The sequence below is a fragment of the Oncorhynchus kisutch genome, linkage group LG1 (assembly GCF_002021735.2).
Source record: "Oncorhynchus kisutch isolate 150728-3 linkage group LG1, Okis_V2, whole genome shotgun sequence".
In the NCBI taxonomy this organism is placed as follows: Eukaryota; Metazoa; Chordata; class Actinopteri; order Salmoniformes; family Salmonidae; genus Oncorhynchus; species Oncorhynchus kisutch.
The window spans coordinates 38,206,619-38,218,896 of NC_034174.2; the positions used below are offsets into that span (position 1 = coordinate 38,206,619).

Genomic DNA, 12,278 nt, shown 5'->3' on the forward strand with positions numbered 1-12,278 from the left:
GTGGCGTCAGTTTTTAATTTTTATTGCAGTGTTAAGTTTGCATGGATATCCACTGCTATATGGTTGACCACCTCATTATCACGTTGAAGGGAAAAATCAGGTTTGTTCTTCGTTAGGGGTGTTGTGAATGTTGATGGTTACCTACTGATAGGAGCTCGTCTCATGGATGTCGTTTTGACCATATAGATGACATATTGTTACTCTTCTTCATGGGTGTGACTAGATACTTTGTACTGAGTTGAGCTCTGTGTACCATAGCCCAGTGCGGTTCCTTGAAAGGAACATTGAGTACCCCATGTAAACTAAGTTCATTAGTTGTCTCTGTTCTGCTTTCAAAGGACCGTATTGTTTCATATACCTTTCAGAAGTTCCCCGTATTAAACAGAGCGTTTTACAAGCGGACATTCATTTCCATATCTTCTAATGAAGATCAGTGAATGACATCACATAGTGGAGTATTGTTGTCCCATAGTAGTTCAGCTAGCTGCTCGCCGTAAGTTACGAGTTGGGAGCTTAATGGACGGTTAAGCCTAGCAGAGCAGAGAACACTTCCTGTACTTTCAGGAAAAGTTGAGTTAGGTTTCCACAGAATGGAATATGGTTGAGAACGAGATCTCCGTGTTCAGTCCTGCTCTGACTCCATCTTGAGCCAAGACTTTGTATGCCACTGTGGAGGAGGAAGCAGCTGATAGTTTCCTGCTCTGACTTCAGCCACCAGCCAGCTACTCTCGTGGCTGGTTGAACAGCTGCTCATCTAATCTCGCTTTCCTTCCACGTCAGTACCTACCACTGTCCGCAGTCTTTTCCCACTGTGGCCTCGGGAAGAAAACTCTGACAGAGTTCTGAACTTGAGATTTTTCCTATATTTTTTTCCTGTTTAGTTTGGTTGCAGTCTGGGTGCTTGAAGTTGGGTGACATAATACTGGACATGATTGACTGGTAGAAGTAGAATGTTGGAAGCAACTGTTGATGACTATTTTGTTGATAATAGTTTCATTCCACACGGTTGAAAGATTAGACTGTGACTATTTGTATTATTGCGAACTGTTAGAAATGGTACTGTATTTTGGTATTCTTACAGTTTCTCATACGAGACTACTCTTACACACACTTACCTCAGTACAGTTTACATGGTGGTTAACTTTTCGGTCGATGTAACCTATTTCAGGACGTTGCATCAGTCAGTCAGTAACTTCAAGACATTCTTCCAGTTGACCATTCTCTAATCTTCTCTTGTCTTCCTGGCAGTCGGTGGAGAGCCTGCCTCCCACTCTGCGTTCAGGGAACCTGAGTGTTCTGAAGAAGCGCTGGGAGCAGCCGGCACCTCGCCAAGACAAACCCTCCCTGCTACCAGCCGGCCCACCCCGCGCCCGCCTTATCCCCCCAGCTGTACCCAAACCAGTGCCACCGACTGAGCACCGCCCCCCAGCCAAATCCCCAGGATCCCCGGGCACTCAGGATAGTCAAGACAGTATCCAGTATCCTTCAGCAGCTATAGCCAAGGAAGGAGCGGAGAGAAGGATGGAGAGAAAAGATCAGCGGCCAAGTGAGGGAGAGGAGGAGGAAGGGCTGATGCAGGTGGAAGATAAGGTAGCGCCACCCAGCCCCTGCAGCCCCGTTGAGAAACCCAGCGTGCCTCTCAACAGCCTGAAGATGATGTTTGAGAAGGGAGAGGGCGCCAAGAGAAGGGTAAGACTGATAGACTCACACACACATTTTATTCAAAAACGTTCTCATTCAGGCAGACACACACTGTGGGTATGTATCCCTCTACAAAAGTGGTTCCCAAACTCTGGGGTGTTTCCGCTGGGTTGGGGGGTAATAGTAGAATGCACAAGGTGCAACCTCGAAATTGGCTAGTACATCGGCAGTGTTCCTCAATGATGGAAGGGGGAGCCCTGAGTGAAAATGTTTGGGAACCACTGCTCTACACAGTATCTCCCCCTCTCTGCTCTATGGATTCTCTCTCACCCCATCTCTTGGCATCTTCCTCAACATGTAGCTGCTCATTATGGTTGTGGGGTCAGGTCAGTCATCTGACTGTGTGTGATTGGTTAGCCCCCCCGTCCCCCCCATATCCAGCTGGGATTCAGCTGAACTCCTGGTCTGTTGCACAGCCAGACAGTTTCATGGTGCCTTCCTTTGGAGTGTAGTCATGCTAGCAGTCACATGCCTTGGTACCTGATGCATTCGTGCCTTTCAACAAGCCCCGTCTGACTTCATAAAGGCACCCCGAGGACTACTGTGTGTCTCAGTGCGCATCACTAAGTACAGACAGAACACCCATTCACTCAGACACACACACACACGTGTAGAGGATACTAGCTTACCTACTCATATTAGAGGCCAAGAAACTCAACACATGCATACATGCACTGACCTGACGAAGACGCCGTCCCAGTTGAGAAGTGAAATACTTTGCGCCAGACACTGAGGGAGGGTTTCCTGTGGCTCCTCCAATATTAGCAGAGAAGTCAGCCATTAAGTGGCCATATTAACGACCCGTCCCTCTGTCCCATTACTGTCTAATTAACTCAACCCTTCAGTCACACTCTTTCTGTCCCCTCAAAAAGTTTCTATGTTTCAGTTCTCCACAATGCCCTTATCTGCTCCTAAACAACCTTCTTCTCTTTAGTGTACACACATACCATAATACCCCAGGGTCACGAATGTACCCGCATTCCTCGTCTTTTTCTTCAAAGACCCACCATAGGAATTCTCCCTCCCACTCTGTGTCCTGTCATTCTCCTTCAGTTAGGTATTCACCCCTAATGGCCCCCACCCCACCTCTTCTCTCAGCATCACACAAGATTGCTCTCCTCTGTGCACTTCTGCTTCTCCTATTTTTCAGTTTCCTCAGTTTTCTCATCTGGTAAAAAAAAATGTGTGACTCTGAGACCATAATACTTTGTATATTCCTGGAGGTCTCTGGTGTAGGCTACCTTAGCTTAGCCAGCCTGGTGTTGATGCATGGTCCAGGTGGAAAAGCAAGACTGTGGAGTCCGACTCAGACTGGAGTGAGTTTGCCACCACGCCTTGGTGTTCATCTCTTTGTTAAGTGTGTTCATGATGACCACTAGTAATACTTAGTTCTACATGTTGGAAATTCACCCCAGTGTCTCCTCAGGGAGACTGGTCTGAGAACAGTGGTAGTGTTGTAGTCTTTGTCCTCTTAGCCATTCAGTCAGACGAGGCCTGCCACAATGGCCATGCTTCTGGACTTCTGCTGAATTTACTGGCAGGGTTTTAAGAGGGGAGTGACAGACAGTAGGGGGTCGACCTCGATTCGTCTTGGTCTGAGAGCTGTGCTCACTACTCGGTGTGTTTCCTCTATACATGCTCACAAAAGCCCTTATCGCTACACCAGTGCATTTCGGCTGACTAGAGCGGAGGTGGGGCTGTGCGTGGGTGGAGGAGCTGCGTCTCCAGGTGTACACACACACACATGCTCCATCTCTCTCTCTCACACACACACACACACACTAGTGTGTCCCCCCCTGCCCTGCCCCAGCTTTAGCTCAGTGCATGCTCTGGGCTGATACCATCTTACAGCAGTGATGTCATGGAAGTGGTATGCACCCCCCCCCCCCCCAACCAAATCACTAGAGGCCAACAAACCCTGCTTCTACAGAACACAAACTCCTTTCTCTCCCTCTCTCTCTCTCTCTCTCCAATCAAAAGACTCGCAGTAGGTTCTCTCTCTCTCCTTCCCTCTCTCCTTAGTTCTACGCCTCTTTTTCTGTCATTCTTTCTCTTTATAACCTCTCACACACTCCTTGTTTCTAGGTCTCTTTTACTCTCTTTATTCCACCATCTCTTTGTCTCTCCTGTTTTTCGATAGCCCTCGTTTGTAATGGGTCCTGGGCACAAAAGGTTTAGATGGAGCAGATAAGGCTCTGTTTCTCTACCTGGCTGTCACCCAAATCAACTACACCCTGTACTGCTTGTCACTGGCATTAGCCTTCTCTACTACAACAATATTCAAAACATGGCTTGGTGTTTTTTTTAAATGATTCTAGTTACCATAGTTACTTGGTTAGACGCAGACCATTTGCACATGCAAAGAACAGTTTGAGACTACAGCACATTGTGTAGACTACACATTCAATTCACGCTTGCTTGAAAAAGGTAGGAGCTTTAGCCTGTTTGATCAATTGTGTATATTACATGCTTGTCCTCTCTTTAAAATGAGTCATGCCTCTCTGCTTGGCTGTTGTTTTGGTTGATTTAGCCCAACATTTAGCTGCTGGCACACAGTTAGATTTGCAGTGGAATCAGTTGGTCCTGTCTCAACCTGTCCTTGGTGAACTACAGGCCATATCGCTGTCCTCTGCTCTAACATAACATCAAACTCTCTTGTAAAACATTTTGTATGAGCAATATTTTGAGTGAACTAGGAAATGGCCTTTCAATACATAACATTATGGACACCTTGTAGCTTCAATCCGCAAGTACAATGTAAAAGTTATTGACTTGGGCTATGGCTGACTCCAGAAGGCCCTGTCTGTTTTAATTGGCCAGATCCCTCCTCCACTCATCTGTATCCAGGATTACTGCTTAAGCCTGACCATCTGGTTTACACATCAGTGGGCTGTAATAAACACACACACACACGCTCGTGTTTGTTAATTCTGTAGAGTGTAAGGCGGCGGGGGGGGGGGGGGCTAAACTGACAGATGGAGTTGGTTTAAGATGGATCTTTTAGATGTTTTATTTAGAATTTTAGTACCCTTTTTAGGTATCAAAAAACAATACAAATGATTTTGACCTTTACTACTGAAGCCCATGAAACGCATTGAATAACATCCGTAAATGGCAAAAAATAAATCATAAGAAACAAGATTTTGAAGTGTCTGTCTGAAATCTAGGCGATAATTTAAAAAACACATTTTTAGTTTTTACACATTTAACCACTTTTTTGGGGGGTAGGCACAAAACAACCTTCTACTTCCATTTATTTTGTATTTTTAAATCCAATACCGGTTATCTTCAGACGAGTCCCGTGGGGGTCATAGAGCAAAACGGAGAACACCATTGTGAGAGCCTCCCCTTTCCATAGAGTAGAGTAGTAGTTAGTCCATAGAGTAGTAGTTAGTCCATAGAGTAGTAGTTAGTCCATAGAGTAGTAGTTAGTCCATAGAGTAGTAGTTAGTCCATAGAGTAGTAGTTAGTCCATAGAGTAGTAGTTAGTCCATAGAGTAGTAGTTAGTCCATAGAGTAGTAGTTAGTCCATAGAGTAGTAGTTAGTCCATAGAGTAGTAGTTAGTCCATAGAGTAGTAGTTAGTCCATAGAGTAGTAGTTTGTACGTTAAACCGTTCGGACGCTACAGATGTTTGTGTTAGACGGATTTTCGGGATGTCTCATGGTCTGACAAACACCGCTCTAGTTCTGCCACCTTTCACCTCAGATGCAGAAGTGTGACACAGGTGGATGTGGTGGATTGAGATGCATCCAATGCAATAAAAAACATCTCTAACTTAAACTGACGGATTTTGATGGGGATTTTTTGTTGTTGTGTAACTTCGACTCTAAGGGATACTTCGGGATTTTAGCAATGAGGCCCTTTATCTACTTCCCCAGAGTCGGATGAACTCATGGATACCATTTGAATGTCTCTGTGTCCAGTATGAAGGAAGTTAGAGGTAGTTTCACAAGCCGATGCTAACTAGTGTTAATGCAATGACTGGAAGTCTATATGTATCCACAAGTTCATCTGATTCTGGGGAAGTTGAGAAAGGACATCATTGCCAAAATCCTGAAGTATCCCTTTAACCTTGATCCCCTCACTGGGCCGTTTGTCTGTGTTTGAACAGTGTCCCTTCTCCCTAGCCCCCCTGTGGTGACTAGCCTGTACATTCTTATGGCATTGTAATAGGGCATCTTCAGTGTTTTGTAGGTTAAGGTGAGGGGAGTGTGTTAAGGATGTGTATAGCCTGCTTGTTATGTGTTATCAGTTGTGTGTGTGTGTGTGTGTGTGTGTATTGGTGAGTAAAATGGCTGTGTCAAGGTGGAGTTGGTGGGGGGACAGACGGTCCTGTCTGACAATGGCTCTGCCTCTTGAGCTTATTAGGGGATTAACGCTGTGTACATGTGTCCGCACGCTAATGTGTACATACAGTAGTGCAGGGTTCCCCAACTGGCAGGCTGCGGTCTGAATTTGGCCCATATGGGTTTTCTGTGCAACTGTTTATTTAAAAAAAATAGTTGTTGATGGACGCAAGACTGTAAAAACACCAGCAAATTAGCTTCAAGTGATTTTAATTTAGGAAATCTGTTCCAAAGTATTCTCACACATATTAGAGAGATACTATATGTGTGATCCTATACAAATATAAGCAAGGTTTGAAATGATGACGTTTTAGTCAAATATATCCGTTTTGGGCTTCCTGCAGTCAATTTGCAGTCTACAAATGAAGTGTAATTATGTTCCGGCACCCTGACCATCCGCTCAAGAAAAAAATTGGCCCACGGCTGAATCTAGTTGAGGATCCCTGCAATAGTGTGTAGGGGTGTGTGTCTCCCTTTACCATATGGTGAGTCATGATGTGGTTGGTTACATGGTTAACAGACCCGTTGGGTGGTGCTAGAAGTATTTTAGCTGGAATATGTCTGAAGTTGTTTTTTCTTGTCATATTTGTTTCTTTTCCATGATGAACTACATATTATGCTTAGTGCTTTCTTTAAAACAGACGGGTTGATTTTAGCTGTAGAATTTCATTGCATCTGCTGTCCAAGATTAGCCGACTGCAGTAAATTCACCATCTTGTTCAAGTTAGAAACATTTCAGCAACTTGAGACAATTGAGCTTCTTCTGAAACCTGGACCCCATAGATATTTGGTGAATTTGTTTTGGTGTTTAACAGTAATGTGTTTCTTACTGCTTTCAGAGTCTCTCTGGGCAAATTACATTCATCACTGATGGGAATGCTTGTTATTTGATTAGGTCTAGAGCAAGGTGTCGGGGGGGGATGGCAGATGCCCCAATGGGTGTGTTTGTGCCAGTGTGAATAGGGGTTTGTGTAAGCAACCATCAATGGCTCATTGTAATGTAAAGGATATGCAGGAACTGGTTTTGATGTCGATGGGCCAAACCATTGTGAGATAGGGGGAAGTTGTGATGAGTCGTGGGGGTGGTCAAATGTGACCAATGATGGGGTTGTCTGAGTGTAGAGATGGGCTAAAAAAAATTAAAGCAGAGGCTGACTGACTACAAAGGCATAGAGAGACCGTTGTAGAGAAAGCAGGAGGAGACTGTGGTTGTTGGGGTGGCGGTGAGGACATTGGACAGTCCTTGTCTGAGGTTGTGTAATAAACTGAACCCTGACCCTTGACCCCTGTGTTATCATCCAGGTGAGCACGGGACTACACAGCAGCTCCTCCGAGGACATGGACCAGAGAATAGGAGGTAATACATGAGCATGGGCACACACACACACACACACACACACATTTGCACTAGACCCATATAGTGCAATCACATTCTGAGGGCACAGTGTCTGATATCACTACTAGGCAATAAACTGACAAAAGGATCCCATGCAGAGAGGTGCCCACTGCAGTTATAATAGCCACGAAGGTTACAGATGAGAACACAATGTGTACATTCATGGGTGCATGATAACGGCCGTGCTTGAATTGAGGCAGAACAGTGTGTCAATTCAGAGTGCCAACACTGCTTCATCTAAAAAGACCAGCTTTATTTACTCAAGTCATCTTTTGGCAGCGTTTATATATCGTTACCCCTGTTTTTCTTCTTTATAGCAGCTAATGTAGGCTAGTGACTTCTGACAACATTGCAGCAGAGCTAGGTGGGGGATCCGGATCAAGAAACCTTCTAGATGCTAACCTGTGTGTGTGTGTGTGATTTTTGTTGTTGTTTTGTTTTCCCCCGCAGTGTTATCCCCTGACCGAGTTCTGGAGACCACCTCCCTGAAGGAAAGAATGGCCAAGTACCAGTCAGCCGTTACCAAAAAGGGCCCACTAGCACGCACTGTGAGTTTGTGTGTGTTTGTATTTATTATACCCATTTCGTACAGAAGATGTGGTATTTTACCTGTAAAAAATATATATCCGGCAATGTTTTATATGGCCCCCTTTCAAACAGCCTTATTTACCACTTTTCCCTTTTAAACATACCAGTGGGTAACTGGCACAGTGGAAGGTGTGGGGAGTGTTAAACCATGGGGGCTGTTTAGATGTCAAATTAGGGAGGTGTTAAACAATTGAAGTGCAAAAAAGCAGCGAGCCATTCACACAGACCCAATACCTGTACTTTGGTTACAGGGTCTGTGCAAATGCAGGAATCATGACTAGGTCTTTAGGTGGGTGTTAATTGACTGTTTTTGACCCCTACCCCTTTCAGATGCATACCAGAAAGCTGGTATAAAAAAGCAGGCATGGTAAAATAGTGGGATTTTGGTCGGTTGTCTTTTAAATACTCCTCTCTCCTTACATTGTCTAGTCTCCTTTGTTTAGGAGAAGCTAGAGACACTGTGGACTCAGTCACCAGACCTAAAAATTATTTTCTAGAAAGTGATCCTCTTGTTTAATAGTCCAGAAGTTTTGGTCTCACCACATCCAAGGCTAATGTAAGGATAGTGTACAAAAGTGTAATGTCAAAGAAAGACACATCTTAGTTCACATATTTTGCTAAATATGTTTTCTATATCCTAAAACATCATTTTGTCACTGTTCTTTTACTGATCGACCTCTCTGTTCGTCTGCAGGCCAGTCAGTCAGAGGGAGAGGACGGCAGCCTCAAGGAGAATGTGCCCCCTAGTGGTGTGGCTGTGGTCAGTACCTACGCGCGTGTCTGTGTGCGTGCTTGTGGCGCGTCTGAGAAATTTGGTGTTGAGGTGTGTAGCGAGAGAACGACAGAGGGGACATGCAGTGCGAGTCTGAAATAAACGACACACTGTGTGTGAAGATTAGTTAATTGGATAGGGGAGCAGTGTTTAAACTGATAAAAACTGTAAACCAATGAAAGCTGGTGTGCAGTAAGTAAATAAACTCCTAGAAGTGCCCTAAAGATCCTGCTTTAAAACATGAATACAAGTGGCAGTAAACTCTTTCATATAGCTTTTTATGTACAATTGTACATGGGTGAACAAGCTATGTACTGTATATTTGGTTTGCTGATGGGTTTTCTCTCTCTTTCTCTCAGAGCCAGGCTTTAGAGTCCTACAGCAGAAAAGTTGCTGTAGAAGAGACCAATGGTGAGTCAGCTTTAATTTCCCCATCTCCCATGATGTCATCCCCCACAGCTCTCGGCTGGGGATGCTGAGGATAGAACCGCACCCAGCTGCTCTGATTGGTCCTCTGTGTTAAAGGGCAGAGCGGGGTGGAACCCCGACTGGCTTGTTACCCTGAGTTACTGCTCTGTGTCTAGACATCTCGCTCGTCTCAAGATTTTTTTTGTGAAAAGCCAGGCTCCCTTTAAAAAAAAAGATTGCTCTGCCCAACTGTGATACTGACTTCCTCTGCAGCCAAGATGGAGTCCCTGTAGTCTCACTGGTATGTTGTGTGTTTGGTCTTTTTCAGGTGATGGCATGGACACACCTACCTCTAAGGATAGTACCTCTTCTCCATCCTCAGCCCACAGTGACCCGCCCAAGGCAGCCAGGGTGAGTCCCTTCCATCACCTCCATCACAATGACACGTACAACATGTATTCAATCAAGGAAATCGATAGGACCGCTATAAAATCTGACGACAAGACTTGTTACTGACAAACACAATGCAGTGTATGAAAGGTAAATTCTTAGTGTCTGTGTGTAGAAGTTCTGCCTGCCCGTGAGGGAGACGTGCATTGCATGCCTGAAGACGGTGTACCCGTTGGAGAGGCTGGTGGCTAACACCCAGATCTTCCACACCTCCTGCTTCCGCTGTCTGCACTGCAACACCAAGCTCAGGTACTTGTGACACTCGCACCCCACGGGACACTTCAAATAACATTATACAAATTTCCCATTCCAAAACATTTAGAAACTATAGGAGAAAGAACATGCCAAAACAGTATTGTGTATCATGCATCATAATACAGTACATTTACAAAATGCTTTTTAATAAAAATTATCACAAGCCGTATCAATTGGAGGAACATTACTTTTGAATGTACATTTGTATGAAATGTCAAGTAAATCCAGTACTGCTTTCAGTAACCGGTGTCTTGTGTCTGCATGTATCTAAAGTATATTTGTCTGGGATCTTTGCTGCCCTCTGCTGTTCAGTCTGGGAAACTACGCCTCTCTGCACGGCAATGTCTACTGCAAGCCCCACTTCAGCCAGCTGTTCAAGGCCAAAGGCAACTACGACGAAGGCTTCGGCCACCGGCCCCACAAGGAACTGTGGACACCCCGTGCCGAGGGAGAGGAGGAGGAGGAAGAGGGAGTAGACCGAGAGGTGGAGAAGAAGCCAAAGGAGCAGTCAGAAAGAGTGGCGGTGGTGTCCCGTCCAGCCTCGTCAGACAAGCAGCCCAGCCCCACAGTGGAGGAGTCTCCCCTGGCCAAGGTGACGGACCTGACTGCCTCTCTGGAGACACGCAGCCACACCACCTCCACTGAGAAACTCTCCAGCGCCGAGAAAGTCCCAGAGGCCCGCAAGCTGAGGGTTGCCTGGCCCCCTCCTGCTGACAGTGATGCTGGTACCTCTCAAATTCTGGAGGCTGGTAGTGGTGTGAGCCGGCCCTGGAGAGCCAAGTGGCCCCCAGAGGGCGAGGTGTCATCGTCCACCCTGAGCCACGACAGGTCCGAGCTGAAGAGCCTGAGGAGGAGCTCGTCTCTGAAGGAGCGAAGTCGGCCTTTCTCGGTGGCCCCCAGCCTCACCACCAATGCCCTCGGGCCACGAGAGCCCCGCCGGCCCCTCAAATCCCTGCTGGATAGGAGGGGGTCACTGGAGGACAGCCACTCCATGCCTAAGGAACCAGAACCCAACCCCCAGAGGGAGAGGGAGGTAAGGCAGGAGGACAAAAAGGAGTGCAAGCCCGCCCCGCACAGTGGCAGTGTGGTGAATGGAGAGACCAGCTCCGAGGAGGAGGTAGAGAGTCTGCCGGCGGCACAGGAGGAGAGAGGAAAGGAAATAGAAGGGGCTTCTCTGAAATGCCAAAGTGCCTCTCCGGATATCCCAGCATCTCCCTCTCCGTCCCCGCAGCCCAAACACAACCGCAGCTCCCAGGACGTGGGCTTCTGGGAGGGCGAAGAGGAGGGGGGCGAGGGGGAGCAGCTCACCGTAGAGGAGATGATCAAGAGGAACCGCTACTATGAGGAAGAGGAGGAGGAAGATGATGTCTGAACAGACACTCCACTCTGAATCTGGCTGGATACACACCAACACATTCTGTCCCCAGTACTCCCCGTCCACCATATATAACCCAGGGAGTTTTTAAAAGTGCAGGGATAAAACCATGGGGACCCACTTGTTGAATTTTTCTCTGCTTGGGTGCAATCTGTGACCATTTTGATTTGTTTGTTTGTGTCATTCACAATAGGAAAGTTAGCAATAAATCAGTCTTACTACACCACATAAAACCAAATAGCCTGATTCTTTTGTTTTCTGAGGGAGCCTGATAGAAGGGAGCGGTAGATTGTAGCCATTTTTTTTTTACACTGGTTCAGGCTGGTCTGTGTCTTTTTTAAAACTGGAAGTAAGTACAGTTACGATATATGACATATTTTATATAATCTAGGAAAGGTTATCTAAGGCTTATCCATTCTCTAAACTGGAAATGATCTTTTGTCAACATTTTTTATTTTGTTGATGAAGAAAAACTAAGGACTTTTGACAGGAAAGCCTGTCAAATAAATATACATGTTTGTATTTGCAAATCAGATGCTTATATAGCCTTTGCTTCACAGGTACTTAAGTGGACTAGTCCATACCACTGCCAGATGGATAATAGGAGAAGAGACGTTCTAAAATGATCACAAGCAGTCGCTTCATCTCTTTGATAATACTTGAGAATCAAAAAAGTCTTGTGATAGAATGTGGTAAATTGATCCTGGCCGAGTAAACCAACAGTAAACCAACAGTAAACCAACAGTGTACTTTGGGTCCTTTACCTTCCTGGATGTATTGTTTTTCCTTTGACACAGTGCATGTTTTGAATGGTTTTAAAAGCATCCAGTTTTATAATGAATTTTGAAAATTGGATAAATGCACAATTGTTAAACTTACCCTAATGTTTTATACCTTACTTTAAGGAGGACCAAACCTTTTTCGTATCTTGGAATTTTAAATCAAAGTATGTTTGAAATAAATAATAAATGGTCTATCATTGATA

The 12,278-nt window shown here is 45.4% G+C and overlaps 1 protein-coding gene across 7 annotated transcripts in view; it reads left to right on the forward strand.

Moving 5' to 3' along the window:
• Positions 1-12,278, forward strand: part of LOC109894697 (LIM domain and actin-binding protein 1) — a 28,351-nt gene extending 16,073 nt beyond the window's left edge. For all 7 annotated transcript variants that reach the window (XM_020488369.2, XM_020488396.2, XM_031823426.1 and 4 more), the window contains 8 exons: positions 1,249-1,689; positions 7,352-7,406; positions 7,896-7,993; positions 8,728-8,793; positions 9,165-9,216; positions 9,542-9,624; positions 9,779-9,912; positions 10,231-12,278. In XM_020488369.2, coding sequence (XP_020343958.1) covers positions 1,249-1,689; positions 7,352-7,406; positions 7,896-7,993; positions 8,728-8,793; positions 9,165-9,216; positions 9,542-9,624; positions 9,779-9,912; positions 10,231-11,290 — 1,989 coding nt within the window. In that variant the 3' untranslated portion in view covers positions 11,291-12,278. The remainder of the gene's footprint in view (positions 1-1,248; positions 1,690-7,351; positions 7,407-7,895; positions 7,994-8,727; positions 8,794-9,164; positions 9,217-9,541; positions 9,625-9,778; positions 9,913-10,230) is intronic.